Source organism: Trichomycterus rosablanca, chromosome 12, assembly GCF_030014385.1.
Source record: "Trichomycterus rosablanca isolate fTriRos1 chromosome 12, fTriRos1.hap1, whole genome shotgun sequence".
Classification (NCBI taxonomy): Eukaryota; Metazoa; Chordata; class Actinopteri; order Siluriformes; family Trichomycteridae; genus Trichomycterus; species Trichomycterus rosablanca.
The window spans coordinates 21,009,517-21,027,946 of record NC_085999.1 but is presented as its reverse complement, the minus strand read 5'-3'; the positions used below and the strand labels follow the sequence as shown (position 1 = coordinate 21,027,946).

The 18,430-nt window shown below is 36.4% G+C and overlaps 2 protein-coding genes and 1 long non-coding RNA gene across 3 annotated transcripts; 1 reads left to right on the top strand and 2 right to left on the bottom strand.

Moving 5' to 3' along the window:
* Positions 1-3,631: 3,631 nt before the first annotated feature.
* Positions 3,632-7,681, bottom strand: LOC134324609 (G2/M phase-specific E3 ubiquitin-protein ligase-like). Its single transcript, XM_063006508.1, has 8 exons — positions 7,646-7,681; positions 6,601-6,668; positions 6,429-6,521; positions 6,025-6,335; positions 5,744-5,922; positions 5,399-5,571; positions 5,076-5,290; positions 3,632-4,937 (listed from the first exon to the last, which is right to left on the bottom strand). The coding sequence occupies exons 2-8, from the start codon at positions 6,618-6,620 to the stop codon at positions 4,702-4,704; spliced, it is 1,227 nt and encodes a 408-aa protein (XP_062862578.1). The 5' UTR covers positions 6,621-6,668; positions 7,646-7,681; the 3' UTR covers positions 3,632-4,701.
* Positions 7,682-7,812: 131 nt separating this feature from the next.
* On the bottom strand, positions 7,813-16,576 carry LOC134324611 (uncharacterized). Its single transcript, XR_010014199.1, has 8 exons — positions 16,384-16,576; positions 15,561-15,630; positions 15,328-15,381; positions 15,011-15,125; positions 9,927-10,016; positions 8,288-8,403; positions 8,064-8,165; positions 7,813-7,955 (listed from the first exon to the last, which is right to left on the bottom strand). It is a non-coding gene; the product is annotated as an uncharacterized LOC134324611 (long non-coding RNA).
* Positions 10,283-12,219, top strand: LOC134324610 (uncharacterized). The gene is made up of 2 exons (XM_063006509.1): positions 10,283-10,358; positions 11,679-12,219. Exon 2 carries the CDS (start codon positions 11,679-11,681, stop codon positions 11,910-11,912), a length of 234 nt encoding a protein of 77 aa, XP_062862579.1. The 5' UTR covers positions 10,283-10,358; the 3' UTR covers positions 11,913-12,219.
* Positions 16,577-18,430: the final 1,854 nt, after the last annotated feature.

Sequence of the window (18,430 nt, the reverse complement as noted above, 5' to 3'; positions counted from 1 at the left end):
GGTTAAATAACACATCACAGCTGAAGCAAATAGAGCAGGGGTCCTCAAACTTTTTAACCAAAGGGCCAGATTACTGTTCTTCAGTGTTTCAGGGGGCCGGACCGCAGGTGAAATAGTAAACACACCCAAAAAAGCTATTTACTATGTATACTGGATGTATTGTCTGTGCTTTGTATAATTGTAGTTCATAATGATAAGGCAGAAATGTTATTTATTTTAATAATTTCCATTATCCTTCCTCATACAGTGTTTCCTTAAAAAAATCAGTGTGAACTGTGAGCCTACTTTTGCCTGACGAGAGTGAGCATCAGGTTCCATATTTGTTACTTTACGGTGGCCCAGAAGGGTCAACGCAATAAATTAAGCCACAATGCAAATAAAAAAGTCACAACGCAAATAAAAAAGTCACAACGCAAATAAAAATAAGCCACAACACAAATAAAAATAAGCCACAACACAAATAAAAATAAGCCACAACACAAATAAAAAAGTCACAACGCAAATAAAAATAAGCCACAACACAAATAAAAATAGGCCACAACACAAATAAAAATAAGCCACAACACAAATAAAAAAGTCACAACGCAAATAAAAATAAGCCACAACACAAATAAAAATAAGCCACAACACAAATAAAAATAAGCCACAACACAAATAAAAAAAGTCACAACGCAAATAAAAATAAGCCACAACGGAAGTTAAGCCACAACGGAAGCTAGCGGCGGTCCGCCGATGTTATTAGTCTTGACCGGGAGAGGAGACGAAAATTGCCGGCGGAAAGTTTTCAACTTTGAAAAGTAAGTGATAATTTTGTCGCTATGTGATTAATGATGATTCTGTGATTAAAGTCGTTAAATGTTGTTACACATGATCAACGTTGTTCACTGTGTTTATATCGAAATAGTTATGTAGACTGTCATCGAAAGTTATTATTATAGTGAAGCTAGCTACGTAGTAACCGACGTCACTTCGGTAACGTTAGTAAAGCAGATAAATGTAAAGCAATAATCCTGTGTAGATATATGATATTATCCTAATGCCAGGATGAAAGGATATTGATAGAAAGTGTGTGTTTTGAAGTAATCTAGTGCACATGAACATTACATCTACTCTGCTATGTGCAGAACAGTAGTTTTTAAAGTAATCTCCTAGTAATTTCCTTGATAAAATGTAAACCATACCCTAAAACATTGCTTTCTTTTGTCAGGTTATGTTTTGTCCATTTTGTGGAGTAAACCTTCAAACTGTCCTGTCCTATTGTGGCTCATGTGGCAGAAATGTTCAGTTTTTAAGGAGTGTTCAGGTTGAAGGTTTTTTTTTTTGGTCATTTGAAAAAAAAAAAAAAGGTTCCTGTGTTATTATACTATAAATATTTGTGAGAATACCAACTAAGTATGATGAAACTAGCAGCATTCAACCTTAAAGGTTTCAGCATTCAACTTTAAAGGTTTAAAGTGTTGTTCAGCCAGCAGACCTTTATTAGAGAGTAAATACTAAAGGAACAATTAGAACCTAACTGAGTCATGAACTGGCTGCAGTTTCTTATTTGCATACTGTTTATTCATTACTGTGTAAAGGTTGACAATAACATGTGTGTGCAGTTCACATTCCTGCATCTAATATAGTGTTATTATAAACTTGTCCCTTAGGTCTTGGAGCTACAATGGTGGATGAACTTATCCAGAAGTACTATACAGAGGGCCACCGTTCTGAAATAATAATGGACTTACTGGCAACCAAGCACAACATTTTGATGAGTCTTAGCACTTTAAAAAGAAGACTACAGGATGCAAACTTGACCAAAAGGACTAACTACACTCCAATTGCTACTGTGCGGGCAGCTATTTCTCAGGAACTTCAGGGATCAGGCATGCTTTTAGGTTACCGAGCAATGTGGCAAACTCTGAAACAGAAGTATTATTTTACAGTCAGAAGATGTGATGTGATGCACCTAATACAAGAGCTAGATCAGCCTGGAATAGTGAATCGTTCTAGGTGCAGATTTGTCCGAAGAGTGTACCACTCAATGGGACCTAATGAAGTCTGGCATGTTGATGGATATGACAAATTGAAACCCTTTGGAATTGCCATAAGTGGCTGTATTGATGGCTTCTCGAGAAAAATTATGTGGCTCAAATGTGGAAAGTCCAACAATAATCCTGGTGTAATTGCTCACAATTACATTGTGTGTTGATGAGTTTGGAGTTTTTCCCAATGCGTCTCCGCACTGACTGTGGCACAGAAAATGGACTGATAGCAGCACTTCATTGTTCCCTGAGGTCAGAGCATACAGATGAATTTGCAGGAGCCAAAAGCCACATGTATGGCACTTCAACATCCAACCAACGCATTGAAAGCTGGTGGTCCTACTTTCGAAAGCAAAGGTTTTGTGCTCTATTTTACTCCACATTTTTGCATTTATTGTCTGAGTTTATGCTGATTTAAGGCAATACTCACTTTTCTCTTTTGATGCTTTGTCATATTAATTCATTGCCAACATAAGACTGCTTGTGTGGACGCTACATAACACACTACTTTTTAAAGCTTTATATCACAGTGCACTTCTAAACACCACAAGTTAACAATTGTCAAGTATCTTACATGGACAAGGAATTATATAACATAATAGCATATGTGTTCTCTAACTAGGATTCAATTTTGGATGGATCTCTTTGGTGACTTGAGGGAGAGGCACCTGTTCAATGGCAGCTGTGAACACACAAGGTTGCTGCGATACTGCTTTCTGGGTGTCTTGCAGAAAGAACTGGATGAATATAAGCAGTACTGGAACACTCACATTATTCGTCCTGTTCGGCAATCTAAATGCCCATCTGGAAGACCAGAGGCCATGTATTATTTGCCTCACAGGTGAATATTGCGAATCATGTTAAAACAAAGACATTAGATAATATTTTTTTTGAAATACACCTAGAATGAGCATTTAGGGGAAATTCATGTTCAATAACACTGCATAACAATTGTACTGCTTAATCAATATAAACACTTTTCTGTATTTGCTCTCAGATATAATGGGAGGAATTGTGGATTCCCAGCATCTACACACATCCTGAGCCAGCTTGAAAGCCTTGTGCCAGCACCAGCAGCCCCTCCTGAAAATGACCAACAAGTGTCCTTTGAAGACCTACAGAGACAAAGTGGCTTGACACCACTTCTACAATGGGAGTCTGCTGTAGAAAACTACATCACCCTAAAGAACATGGCTGATCTTTAATACAGCTTTATTTATTAGGTATATTACAACCCCTCCATCTCTGCCTGCAGTGGTGGTTGTGTCACTTCCTGTTGGAGCTAGCAGTCAGGGAGGGTTGCCCTTAACTCATTGTGTCTCTGTCTCCTAGGCTTCACACCCCACCAGACCTCTTTGTATACAACAACACACACATGCCTCACTCATCCATACATTTACTTCTGATGCAACTACTTGTCATATTTTTGTAAATAATGAATACTTGTAAATACTACTTTATATAAATAATAAACACTGTGATTGGCATGTCAACCTAATGTGTCTTCCCTCTGTTGTCACATACCTTAAGCCAGGTTTGTAAGACTTAAGTACACACAAAAAAAAAACATTAATAAATTTAAATACCATCTAAACAGAGGAGTCTACAGTCTGGAACTTTTACTTTTATTATTTTACTTTCAACCAACCAGCCACCTTCAGTGTGGCTTTAAGTACATAACATGCATATTCATAAAATCAAGCAAATTAAAGAATTTGGTCCATACAAAATCATAAATTAGACTTCCACTCTACTTTCGTTTGGCCACTTCTAACACAGTAGATAAACTAAACATTATAAACACATTATAAAAACAATACACTATATTGCCAAAAGTATTTACTCGCCTGCCTTCACACGCATATGAACTTGAGTTCATCCTGAAAAACTTACCATATAGAAGCAATTTGAAGTTTTACAATTACTGACTGTAGTTCCATCTGTTTCTCTACATACTTCAAACCTGCTTTCACCCTGTTCTTCAATGGTCAGGACCACCACAGAGCAGGTATTATTTAGGTCATTCTCAGCACTGCAGTAACACTGACATGGTGCTGGTATGAGTCGGTAAGACACAGCAGTGCTGCTGGAGTTTTTAAACACCTCACTGTCACTGCTGGACTGAGAATCGTCCACCAACCAAAAACATCCAGCCAACAGCGCCCTGTGACCACTGATGAAGGTTTAGAAGATGACCAACTCAAACAGCAGCAATAGATGAGCGATCATCTCTGACTTTACATCTACAAGGTGGACCAAATAGGTAGGAGTGTCTAATAGGAGTGGACAGTGAGTGGACACAGTATTTAAAAACTCCAGCAGCGCTGCTGTGTCTGATCCACTCATACCAGCACAGCACACACTAACACACCACCACCATGTCAGTGTCACTGCAGTGCTGAGAATCATCCGCCACATAAATAATACCTGCTCTGTGGGGGTCCTGTGGGGACACAGATGGACTACAGTCAGTAACTGAACTACAAAGTGCTTCTATATGGTAAGTTTTTCAGGATGAACTCATATGCGTTTATATGGCATGTGAAGGCAGATGAGCAAATACTTTTGGCAATATGGAATGTGAATAAAACTTAAACTTGGAACATGGTGTGACAGTTAGTGCAGACTAACTTATTTGTACTTGAAAAAGTGATAGCTGACAGTTGAGGGCCAGCTAGAAGCATCCAAAGCCAGGGGAATTCTTAATCCCAAAGTTCATATTGGCCTTAAAAGTGTTGTAGCTGTCCAGGAGAGGCAGCTTTAAAGTGTTGGCACATGTATTTGCCATAGGGAATTTTGAACTGGTGAGGAATTGAAGGCATGGCCGAGGATCCATTCCAGCAGGAGGAATGTGTGGCACACCTGTGGCAAACATGAAGATCTCATCCAAGGTTACTGAACTGTCATTTTCTAGAAAGAGAAAGCATTGGAGCTAATTTACTGAAAGTAGTATCTGTAAGAACAGCGACATTATAATTATATCTACTGTATATTTATCGACACATAAACAGTGTCTAAATCTGGACAAGTAAAAGGATATAGACTGACCATCGCAATCAAGGAGATAGTCTGCCCAGAAACTTCTTGTTTTGTCCTCCAGGACCCTCCTGTTGCTTCCATCTGGACTAAGTTGTGGTTGGAACAGATTTTCAATGTCTGTTGCAGATAACTTTACATGTGAATGGCAGAGAACAGGGGTCAGGGCTATAAGATGCTGCTGCAGTGCTGTTAAAAAGTGCAAGCTAGCAAATCCATCTTTGAATCTGAAATATAAAAAAAAATAGGGCACTTTTTAAGTTACATGAGTGAATGAGACAGTGACGCCATGTTTTACCCTGAACATTTTAGGAAACAACAATAAAACTAACTACCTTTCAATTGCTCTGTGGTTCCTTTCAATAATGTACCACCTAAGGTACTCCTTCACAATTGATTGCTTTTCCTCTACTGACCTCACATGTTTAAAACACCCTGCAGTTTGCAACATGGTACTGTTTTGTACAATCAGGTCTTGCAGGCTCTGCAATGAGGATGCATTCTCAATCTATAAAAACATGAGATGTCCTTCACTCATTTCAAATGCAAAACATAATTTCAAATAAAAATTATATTAGTAAACTACGATAATAGAAAGTTTCAAGCAGACAAAACTGCTGCCTTTATCAACCAATTACCTTTGCCAAATTTGAACAACCCTCTATCAATGACCCTCATACCTGTTGCAGAACTTTCCCTATTTCTTCATCTGATATGTCTCCTATAGTTGAGGTGAAACTGGACTGCCCTGAGATGTAGCTGACCAGATCTTTAGAGAGAAAATTTGGGCCAGGCCCACCATGTATGATGGACACAGCTATCATCTTCCCTGCCAAAATATATTCATCCTCTCTGATTGCTGCTCAAACAAATGCAGAGTAATAAAGTGTTAAGTTGGTTTCCATACCAAGCAGATTGCAGAATGCATGGTTAAATGTAAACTTTCCCCACAAAGCAGTACCTGTTGAATTGTAGATGAGGTAGCGGCTATCTACAGGACCATCAAATATGGGTCGTTTACTCAGTCTTTTCATCAGAAGTGTGAGGAATTCTCTTTTTGGGCCACCTGTATCTAGGCCTTCCTCAAACCTGCCTCCATCATCAGAAAACCTCACTAGGATGTCCTTGTTTTCAGAGAATGTTCCCCTTTTGAATCCCCTGACAGCTCCATCCCAGACGTCAGAGCGACAAATGTTAAATCTGCTGACAGCATGGCGGTCAATCTGGAGTGCCAGGTTTGCAATTATGTCCAATACAGACTGCTGTTCCACCCTACCAGATAGATTAATTAATTAAATGGTAGCAACAGACATGTTAAACTGATACAAAAAAAAAAAAAAACAGTAAACATAACCATTTTCTTACTCTGCATCCTTTGGAACATCACAGCTGTCCTCATTACTGCTAGAGTCTACCTCATCCTCTACTACAATGGGCGCATATAGTTTTGTGTATTTGCTGAGAATTTAACACAAACATACCTTGTTAATGTTTCCATATCAATCATTATACTTGATATTTGGAAAGAAAAGATTACCTATAGCATGTAGTTTCCATTGCACATTTTGATGTTCCTGGGCCCTCTTCTGAATCAGAAAGTAAGATCTGTTTCACCAAACATAACAAAGATTAAAAAGGTTTTATTTAGTAGAAGAAGAAGAAGATATTCTTTATTTGTCATATATACATATACAGGTGTACAGTACAATTAAATTCTTTCTTCGCATATCCCAGCTTGTTTGGAAGCTGGGGTCAGAGCGCAGGGCCAGCCCTGGAGCAGACAGGTTTAAGGGCCTTGCTCAAGGACCCAACAGTGGCTGCATAGCAGAGCCTGGATTTGAACCGACAATCTTCCAGTTGATAGCCCAAAGCTCTGTCCACTAGGCTACCACTGTAGGTATGTAAGTCACATTAGCTATTTGTACTTGAGCATATCTGACAATATTTTTAGATAAAGCATTTAAACAATAAACATTTTTACTGCTTCAGAATCAATGCATGATTCTCCACCATCATCACTGGTACTGTTCAGGGCAGGTTTCCATAGCTGTAAGGGAAAAAAATAGAGATCTATCACTGTTGCACTTCCAAGTGAATGACAGATCTACTGAATGCATAACAGAGATTAGACAGGTGAGTACTAAAAGAAAAAGGTAATGTTGATGGTAAATTTTGGGCTGTCTGAATGCTGAAGGATTTTAAAAAGTGATTATTATTAGTGATATTGTAATTATCATGCAGAAGAGACATAACATCTCTGTAGCGTGATAATATTGAAAATATAGTAGTATCTTGACACACATTTTAAACATATAATATGCCCCTTGCTATTTCAAAATTGCAGTAAGTTACATTTCAATTTTGATGATTTTTCTTCAGTTCTAGACAGAACCTACTATACAAATTTGCAAGATGGCAAATGTTACACTCACTACTGTATCAGCGGAGTTCAATTCTGCAATACTTCGGCTTGTAATAATCACCTCTGAATCTGAATCTGACATGGATTCCTGAGCTGTGAAATCATGATACTACTTAATATAAGAAATCTCTACTTGATTATTAACTTCAGAATCACTTACAAATGGTATGGAAATCTTCAGCTGTACAAATGTACACAATGATGCGTTGGTACGCCTTTCCCAAAGCCTCCTTATAACGTTTCAGAGTGAAAGATGTTTCTGTCCCTGGTATATTATTTATCTTTGTACCATCAGGGTAAAGTATAATGTAGGGACCATCTTGCAAATTTTTGTTGAAGCCCTTTATTTTTTGTACAGCAGCTTTGTGCAGCTGCTCGGCATCCAAGGTTGGTTTCACTGCAAGTGGAAGGAGTGATCCTCTTGCAGGCTTTAGTGCTCCATCCTTCAATCGCATAAAGGCTACTGAAATCTACAGAGAAAAATAGAACAAGGCTATTTTGTTCATTGACACAATACAAATATATGAGAGGATGGATTACAGCACAATGATTAGCCTACATCAGCAAATAAAACTTACCTTCACAGTGGGGTCTTTTAGTGGTGCTTTTTTTCCCTTTTAAAATCCGGAAATTGTGGAATGACTCCACTACACTTTTTCCAGTGCTTCCTGCGTCAGAGTCTAATCAAATATCATTAAGAGAGTACATGTCTGTTCAGACATCCAGTATTCCAAACTATATTTATACAGTGCAGTACAGTCTCGGTCTAATTTAAAAACACAAATAATCTTTGGAACGTTACCTTTACTCGTGCCACGCTTATCAGCATGGCACAAGAATTGGATGTCCTTGCCACATGAACTGCAGAACGCTGTTTGAGAATACAGGCTGAATCCACAAAATGGACAATACATTGCTCTGCAGGACAACAAATTAAGCATTATTAGGCAGGTACCCACTGTGGCTGGACATTTTAGACAAAAGCCACTTAACATGAATGGTATAGCGTGTTGTTCAACACCTCTGTTGACAACATAATCGATTATCTGCTTTACTAACGTAATATCCTTTCATCCTGGCATTAGGATAATATCATATATCTACACAGGATTATTGCTTTACATTTATCTGCTTTACTAACGTTACCGAAGTGATGTCGGTTACTACGTAGCTAGCTTCAGAATAATAATAACTTTCGATGACAGTCTACATAACTATTTCGATATTCGCTTGTTAAGTGTGACGTCACGCGTCATTTCCGGGGCCAAACGAACCTAATCGCAAACGCAAACAACTATGGCTAAACCTGTGAACCTTTTTATACATATATTGTAAGATCCATATTGCACTAATTGTAATGATCTATGTATATTGTCATAAATATTTTCTGTTTGGTTAAAGAATACTTATTTGAGGTGACTTGGTATTTCAGCTATTGATGATTTTTCCTGCCCAGGAAAAAATGTACTGTGAAATTTCATAGTAAAACTGTGAAATATTTTACAGTTCTACTATGAATTTTTTATGGTAATTTGGCCACTTCATGGTTCTACTGTGAAATTTCATAGTAATCTAGTAGTTGACAGTTCCACTATGAACTTTCACAGTAAAACCATGAATTATTTCACAGTTTTACTGTAAACAGTTTCATAGTAAAACTGAATTATTTTACAGTTCTACTATGAATTGATGGTAATTTGGCCACTTCATGGTTCTACTGTGAAATTTCATAGTAATCTAGTTGACAGTTCCACTATGAACTTTCAGTTTGACCATAAATTATTTCACAGTTCTACTATAACAATTTCATAGTAAAACTGTAAACCTGATTGATTATTTTACTGTGATGTTTAACAGTTCCACTGTAAACTTGGTAAACAGTTTTACTCTGAACTTCACAGTTTACTTTGACTATAATTACTGTACTTTGACATCAATTATACAATACAATACAGTGTATAGATCTCACAACTCAGAACTGTATCTTTGGCTCTTTGCCATTTATTAAGCAACGGTATAATTTCAAACACGCACAAAAACAACTGGTAAGGATACCTTCTAAATGGTAAACTGATAACACATTTACCAACTTGGCAATGTACTGTATATTGCAATGTTAAATGTTCTATAATAATAGTAATATAGAAAATAATAGTAATAGATTGTATTTGTTATATAATAACAATTATATTACACTTAATAATTTATTTTACGATGGTAATTATACAATAATATAATTTTATTATACAGTAATATATACAATTATATAACTGAATAATGTATTGTGTTATAAATCTTTATATATAAACTCTATACATACATAATGAAAAATCTAATTCATAATCATTCACTATGCATTTAATTATGGCAGTATTGGGTGCTTGGATGTGTCCTATGTCTTTGTGTGGGTGCGGGGGCGAGAATTGTGAAATGAATTACACCTCTTGTTTTCCTAGCTTGTCCACATCATTGAATTTGCAGGTGAAGTACACTTTTTGGACCTCCTCCATGGGAAAAATATGTTTGTCCACCTTTGAAAAATAATAAATAAATAATCAAACATTTGCCGCCATCACCTTTAACCCTTTACAGCCGGCCCATTCAAATTTCGAAACAATAATTTCGATGGCTTGAAGCCTTATATCTCCGCCGTCCAATCACTGATTGTAAATCTGAAAACTGCCCCAGGTAGCTGACAACCCAGGCTAAAAGGCAATGTTATTGGTCAAGCGGTTTGTGTCGTGGCTGGTTTGCATATTTAATGAGAAGGCGGAGAATTTATTTTTTTCATTCGCCCCGCCCTCACACGGAGCGCTGCTGAGACAGTCGACTGGATAACAACACAGAAAGAGAAATTCTGTCAGTGAAATAAGGTAAGATTTATTTTAAAACTGTTTATTAGTGTTATTACTTTTCATTTCTACTCAGAAAACTTGGCTTTAATGGTAAAATTGTAATATTATTAGTGTTTACGCTTCGGAAAAGCCGAGGTGATTCTGAGAGTTGCGTTCTAAGTTTAGTCAGTCAGGTGCTCTGCTCTCCTTTCTGAATCGATTGTAATGTTTTTTATGTCCATCTAGATGGAAATAAATACGTGTGGAGAGTTTATCAGATACCTTTTTAGTCTCGTTTGTTTAGTAGTTTGTAAAGTATGCAGCAGTTTTACACAAATAAGTGATTAGTAGTGAACCTAAGCTAAGCTAAGCTACCGGAGCTGTTTGTTGCATCCTGCAGCCATGTGGTTTGAAAAGGCTGCTAAAGGCTGCTCTCAAACTCCAAAGTTAGATTTTATGCATGTAATCTTGAAATCAGTTATAGCTTACTTGTTTTACTTCAATACTGTCTAAAGTCTGCTTAGAAATCACCTTAGCTTTGCTCATAATATCATTACATTTTGCATTGCATGCATTTAGCATGACTGGCTAAAGTAAGCTGAGGCAGAAAGCATAAAGGTGTGGATAATATGTCAGTCTGGGCAATTTATAACCTTTATTTCCATGGTATATTTTATCTGTGGTAATTTGTACTTATAACAGAGAAATATTATTTTATCTATAAAATATTTCTGTCAAATTTGCATCATTTTCTAAAAAATTGCTGCATTTATTTGAAAGAGACTAAAGTATGCTATGCTACCATATAGGTGCATATAGGTAGATAACAAGTCAGTCTGGGCAATTTATAACTTCTTTTTTTACCATAATATATTTTTTTCTGTGGTAATTCTTACTTGTATCAGTGAAATATAGTTTTATCTATAAAATATTTCTGTCAGATTTGCATAATTTTCTAATGTATTGCAAGAGATATTTGAAAGGGACTAAAATATGGTATCAAACTTTTTTTGAAAGCTTTTTTTGAAAGCATACAGGTGCATAACATTTCAGTCTGTGACTATTTACAACATTTTAAATATAACCATAGAATCAAGTTTTGTCTTGTATTTATTGCTCCTCTTAGATAATTATTGTTTTATGTGTAAACCATGTGCCAGATTTGAGAAACTTTTGTCATATGTATTGGTTCAGTGTACTTGAGTTTACTTCTAAACATGAGCCTGTGGACATTAGCTTCTCTGGCAAAAACATATAGAGTATTTGTGATTGAATTCTACATATATGTAATTATTTTTTAAAATAACATCACTGTCACCACCTTTATTCACTGTAATCTCTTTCTTTTATTATTCTGAGATGGATGGAGACAAGGCTCAATATTCACGCCTTATGGAGTCTCTGAAGAGGAGACAGCGGCTAGGCCCTGACGAGCTTAGACTTATTGCTGAACATGACAGCGATGAAGATCATGAAGGCATGACCATTGAAGAGGAGGACTTCATGGACATGGAGCTCCTGGATGAAGGGGAAGAAGAGGATGAAGAGGAGCAAGATGAGCAGAGGGATCAACCAACAACCTCCTATCGGTAAATGCATGTATTCCAATAGTGTGTATTTGTAAATGTGTGTGTGTACATATATGCTGACAATAAATGTCAGCATTTGCACCCACACACACAATCAGGGCTGCCAACAAAAAGTTAAAATTAACAAAAGAGTACAAACTGAGATTATGATTTTTACTAATGTTTGCTTTCTTTTATGGGTTTGGTTAGTCTTTCTTGTCCCATGTCAGGTAGGAAGCGGAAACGCTTTCCTGACTCTGTATCCTTTCCTTCCTATGCTGATGTAGACACAGAAGCACCAAAGCCCATACCATTTAATCCCTCTCGTCCAGTAGGCATAGATCTGGGAAGTGTGCGTAGGGCTGTATGGTCAGCCACAAGTACCTTGCGTGAAATAGACTTCTTCAAGTTGTTTTTCACGTACACCATCGTTGCCGAGATTTGCCAGTTTACAAACTCTAAGGGGTGGGAGCTTGTACTGAATAGGCCGTCTTATGCGAACCATCATGGGGCATGGGAAGAAGTGACCCCGGATGAATTCTACCGGTTTCTTGGGCTCCTTATTTACATGGGTTTCACGTCCCTGCACAGCATTCACAGATATTGGGGAACCAAATCTCTTCAGGGTTCATGGGCCAAGTTATTCATGTCCCGTGACCGTTTCAAGGAATTGATGGCAGCCCTCCATGTTGTAGATCCTGCCACAGAAAATAATCTTGATCGTCTTAGGAAGTTGCGTTACCTGATGGACCACCTCAAAACCAAGTGTCAGCAGCTTTTCCAGGCTAATGAAAATCTGAGCATAGACGAGAGAATGGTAAAATCAAAAGGTCGATCAGGATTCAAGCAGTATATGAAGGGCAAACCTACTCGCTGGGGTTTCAAATTGTGGGTCATTGCAACTTCAAATTCGGGATATACCTTAGACTTTGATGTTTACACAGGCAGTCTTGATGGGCGCATAACTGATTTGGCTATAAAAGTGATCAAAGACCTTGTGCAACCATTTAAAAATCAAGGTCACACAGTTTGGTTTGACAACTTCTATACATCACCAACTGTTATGGTCCGACTTAAGGAGTGGGGAATCAATGCTTGTGGGACATGTAGGATTAATCGTAAGAAATTCCCAGTGGATTTCAAAGATGTCAAGAAATGGGAGCGGCAAGCTAACCGTGGTGATATGAGGTGGTGTAGAATTGACGGAAATGTCTTAGTTGTTCTGCTAATGATTCATCAGAGGTTTCTAGGATGGTAAAGAATGGTGCCACGTGGGACAGGAAAGTAGTCCGTCAACCAGCTGTAGTATAGGACTACAATAAACACATGGGAGGTGTTGACAGATCTGATCAAATGTTAAACACATACAATCTGCTTCAGAAAACTCAAAAGTGGTGGAAAACACTTTCCTTCCATTTTGTGGACATAGCCGTCGTTAATAGTTTCATTTTGTTTCAGGACTGGCATCATTCCAATCCAGCATCACGTTATGGGTTTAGTTCAGCAGGCTACAGCCAGATAAACTTTAGGGAAAATCTGTCGCGCCAACTTGCAGACATTTCTGTCGATTCAATTTTGCCATCTCAGCTTTCAGTAGCTCCAACCACTTCCTCATCGTTTTACGTCACCCACATTCCTCAGATAGAGCAAGTATCAAGAAATTGCTGGCTTTGCTACAAAAAATTCAAAAAAGAAAATAAAACAAAGATTGCATGCATGGCTCCTGAGTGCCAAGGTAGAAGATTTTGTTTAGTTGGCAATCGAAACTGTTTTCAGTCTTGGCATTCTAGCAAAGGAGATGAGTTTCGCAGTTAGACCTACACAGGGCTTCTGTCTTCTACTGTCTCATCCTTCCTCAATCCCTGTGTTTGTGTATATGTTCTTTGTTTCTCTTTCTCTTCACAGGTCAAAGTTCAGTGTGCATTGTTCATTGGAAGGAGGTAATTTGAGGTAATTATCCATTGTGCATTGTCTGTTAAATATTTTGTAGTGAATTTTTGGCAAAATGGCTTAGATGAGATTTGATATCCTGTTGCCTCAAAACTGTTTACTGAATTGTTCAATGATTATCCTGAACAAATAATTGCTTTTTCTTGTATTGTTGAATTGGATTATTTGAGAGTTTGTTTTATGGAGTGATGTTCTTCAATAGTGCTGAACTATATTGTATTGTTGTTTTGAAATTATTTATAGAATGAGAAGTGTATATAATTCTAATAAAAATCTTTAATGTTTTTGAACTATACACTGTTGTTAGAGTGCTTATTTTGTCAAATACATTTTATCTGCTGTCTTATTACAAAAATATGGATGTTGACAATTTAGTAATAATTAAGAAAAAAGTACACTTTCATTGGTTTATAGTGTATGCTGACATTGGTAAAAAGTGAGGTAAAAAAGGAGCTACACGAACATTCTAAATTGCTAAATGACACCTTCTGCTAAATTGATCATAACTTTTGAATAGAAGATGATAGATTCAAAATTATTTTCTTGACAAATGGCTCACAAAATTGCAAACATTTCATATACTCTATATTTTTCTCTAAATTGCACAGAAATGTGTTAAAAATGTAAGTATTTATGTATGAAATAAAAATTGAGAGTTTTTTTAGGTTGATTTTGAAGGATTTTTGTATAGATTTGTTTATATTACACTTAAATAACCATACTGAGTTTTATATCATTTTAAAGAACTGATTCTTCTGGTTATAATGGTGTGTATATATAGTCTATGCTATGTACGGTATTTACACAATAAGGTTTTTTCTATGACCATGTTACATAGTGTCCGAAAATGGAATGTTCCACTCAGGCATGAAAGGGTTAAGCTACAGGGGCCCTAATATACTTGATCAGCAATGCCTTACATCTGATGTATCATAAGGCATATACTTGGTGAGCGTATCAATATATAAATGCAAACATATGTTTATACATGTTCAAAAGATTGATTGATCTTAAGCAGAGGTTAAAGTAACAGACAAAGTACCGTGTATTTTATTTTTTATATATAATCTGTTGTTTGAGTGCTCAATATATGACGAGATATATAAACTGGGTGATCTCACCATTAATATTTATTGTGCAAAAAAATATTTATTGCTGAAAAACATGACTTACCTTCATCTGCACTAATGCACTGACGCAGACAGATCTTTTTTTTTAAATTTCATTATTTTAGCAGCTCTGACTGCCTTAAGATGGATCGGCATGGCCCATCTGATTCACTAGTAGACTGAAAAAGAATCAAATAATTTATATCAGCAGCTATGCAATCAGTACACAGTTTAGCATTCACCCCGTGGTAACACACCCAACAGAAGTTAAAAACAGTCAGGGCTTTAAGCATATATAGATGGGCAGGCGGGCACAAAGGTGGATGAATGAATGGATGAATAGACATTGTCAGCACTAAAACTGTATCAACTAGCACTTACTTCAAGTTTCCCAGATCCAGGCCTCCTTGTAATTTTCTCCTTTACAGCATAGTCCTAGAATGAAATGATTTAGGATATGTAGTTATCTGAGGCTACAAAAACAGTAACATTCTGTGGATGTGATAGTAAAGCAATGGACTGAATATCAAACTTGCTGCTACTATCATGAACTAGAATATGGAAAACATGTCCTTATGTGCTGATGTAAATGTAGGCAGATACTGTTACAATACCCGGGTCTTCTCTGTTGGACACTAAGACTCTCTCAAACTCAGCAGCCTTCCTTGACATGTGGCCATTTTCCTGGAATAAAAATACTGTTTTTAATTTCATATTTAAAATATGTAGTTAACAGAATGCTACAATAGCTTAAACACAGTGGCACGAATGCAGGGTTTTCCCTGGGTTGTTGGTGGGCTTACGTGGTGTGGTCACTGGGCTTGGGCTTAGGTGGTGCCCAAGTCTTATAAGAGTAGGGAAAACCTGAAATGTGTGTTAATAGACATTTTCTGAATAAATCATTTAAACTTTGATCAACTGCCTCAGCTTCACAGCAATAATTTAAAGCACACAATCATTCAAAAGAAAAAGCTGGACCTCCACTATTTTAAGAGCAACAATGTTTTAATTAATGTAGAGATATGTGTACAAATAAGACATATATATATATATATATATATATATATATATATATACTGTATATATATATATATATATATATATATATATATATACATCAATTAAATGTGGACGTTAACCTTGTTGCTCTTAAAATAGTGAAGGTCCAGCAAAAACTAAGTAAGTTAAGTAGTCTTAACGCGTTGCAAACATTACTAAACATTTAAAAAGCACACAATCAACTACCGTCAGCTAACAGACTGTTAATGGTAATGTTATAGTTTAGCTAACGTCCCAAGTAACTAATTTGAAGACATATAATCCTGAGACCTGTGTTATTTTCGGCTTTCTAAAATGGGCACCTATTTTTAATAACATTTCAGGCATAGTAAAGATATCATTGTTTATTATTATAAACTGTTTAAGTTTATGACTTACCATCGAACTTCAGTGTTTAGCAGCGCGCCGCTTCACCAACGTCTTTTTATCCATTTCTCACTTTCCTTTCACCGTAACAGTTTAGCCGTTGACGAGATTTTCCGTCGTCAGATTCTTGTGTCTTTTAATAAGCTCTGACTCAATAACACATGTAGCAGGAACTTTATCTTTAAGTAAATACACAGCGCGGACTTTAACAGACTCGTTTGTGAGAATTAAATCACTGAAACTGACTCTACATTTGTATTTCGCGCGGTTCACCTGACGAGAAGCTCGAGACGCTTGGTTGAGATAACGGTCTCAAATCAAGTGCGCATGTGCGCGCCCAGCTGTCCAGACTGACATCATGTGTGTAGAAGAGAGATTTGCGCAGAATAGGCAGAATAAAAGGTTATAAAGTCATCTGTCTGATGTAATATTGATGTAATGTAATATTTGTCCTGTCTGCATGAGGTTATTTGTATTTTTGTAATATATGTAAATCTGTTCTGTATTCTTTTTTTATTGGAATATTGTTAATCATCTAATTTTTTTAGTCTTTTTGACATGTTTTTCATGTCATGTAATTAACTTAGCCCCACACACATACACGTACACCATTCACGTACCTCCTTTAAATAATACATAAATATTATATTATTATTGTCTTGATATTTGTATCTTTTCGTTTATCTATGTGATCATAGTTAAACTGTAAATTACTGTAAACATCAAACATTAGAAGAGGTGACTATGAACTATTCTTAGTTGAACTGTAAACTGTAAGTTGACTGAATTTTACAATTCAACAATATCATGTTTACAGTTGAACTGTAAACTTCACAGTCAATATTATTAAACACCGGAAGAGGTGGCCATGAACTTCATGGTAACATGAGAGTTCACAGTTGTACTCATGGTCAAACTGTAAAAATGACAGTAGAACTATGAACTATAATGGTTCAACTGTAAACTTAACAGTTAAACTGTAAACTTCACAGTCAATATTATTAAACACTGAGAAGATTACCATGAACTTCATGGTAACATGAGAGTTCACAGTTGTACTCATGGTCAAACTGTAAAAGTGACAGTAGAACTATGAACTATAATGGTTAAACTGTAAACTTAACAGTTAAACTGTAAACTTCACAGTCAATATTATTAAACACTGAGAAGGTTACCATGAACTTCATGGTAACATGAGAGTTCACAGTTGTACTCATGGTCAAACTGTAAAAGTGACAGTAGAACTATGAACTTTTATGGTTTAACTGTAAACTTAACAGTTGAACTGTAAACTTCACAGTTACTATTATTAAACACTGAAAATGTTACCATGAACTTCATGGTAACATGAGAGTTCACAGTTGTACTCATGGTGAAACTGTAAAAATGACAGTAGAACTATGAACTTTTATGGTTTAACTGTAAACTTAACAGTTTTACTGTAAAACTTCACAGTACATTTTTTCCTGGGTGGTAATCAGTGTATGCTGTTATTCATTAGTCCTCTTCGGTGGAGCCTGCGGGGGGGGGGCAGAATTGTACTGACTCTATATACTGACAATATTTATCAAATATACGGAAAGAAAGAGGACGTGGAGCAACAGATTTATGATCGTAGTTTTGTTTGTAATACGCCAATTGCGAACATAGTGAGTTTTTATTAGAAATTTGGATTAACGGATAAGTCAATGTAAGAAGAAAGTTAAAATAAATTCTGTTTGTGGAAAACTTAAGGAACTCGTGTTGCTGTCGTTGGAAATTGGATTTACAAACATTACCCGAGTCATAAATGTCTAGTCCTTCTCAATGGCTGTCTGGACGAGAAAAGGTCTTATTATATACAGTACATATATTATATATATATTAGAAACATTAAGATACAAATAAGACAAGATGTGCAGTACACTAGTGCACTTCAGGTAATCTGAATATCATGAAAAGTTCATGTCATTAATTCATTTCATGTCGCGGTCATATTTTTAATTCATTACATGAAAACTGACATTTCTAACTCTTTGGTTTTACTTTTAAACAGTATAGCTTATAGCTTATATAGTAA

Coding starts and splice junctions, on each gene's coding strand:
- LOC134324609 (XM_063006508.1), bottom strand. CDS start 6,620: ATGGAAACTACATGCTATAG. Junction 6,522..6,600: donor ATGGAAACTACATGCTATAG/GTAATCTTTTCT, acceptor TTAAATTCTCAG/CAAATACACAAAACTATATG. Junction 6,336..6,428: donor GATGTTCCAAAGGATGCAGA/GTAAGAAAATGG, acceptor TCTATCTGGTAG/GGTGGAACAGCAGTCTGTAT.
- LOC134324610 (XM_063006509.1), top strand. CDS start 11,679: ATGGATGGAGACAAGGCTCAATATTCACGCCTTATGGAGTCTCTGAAG.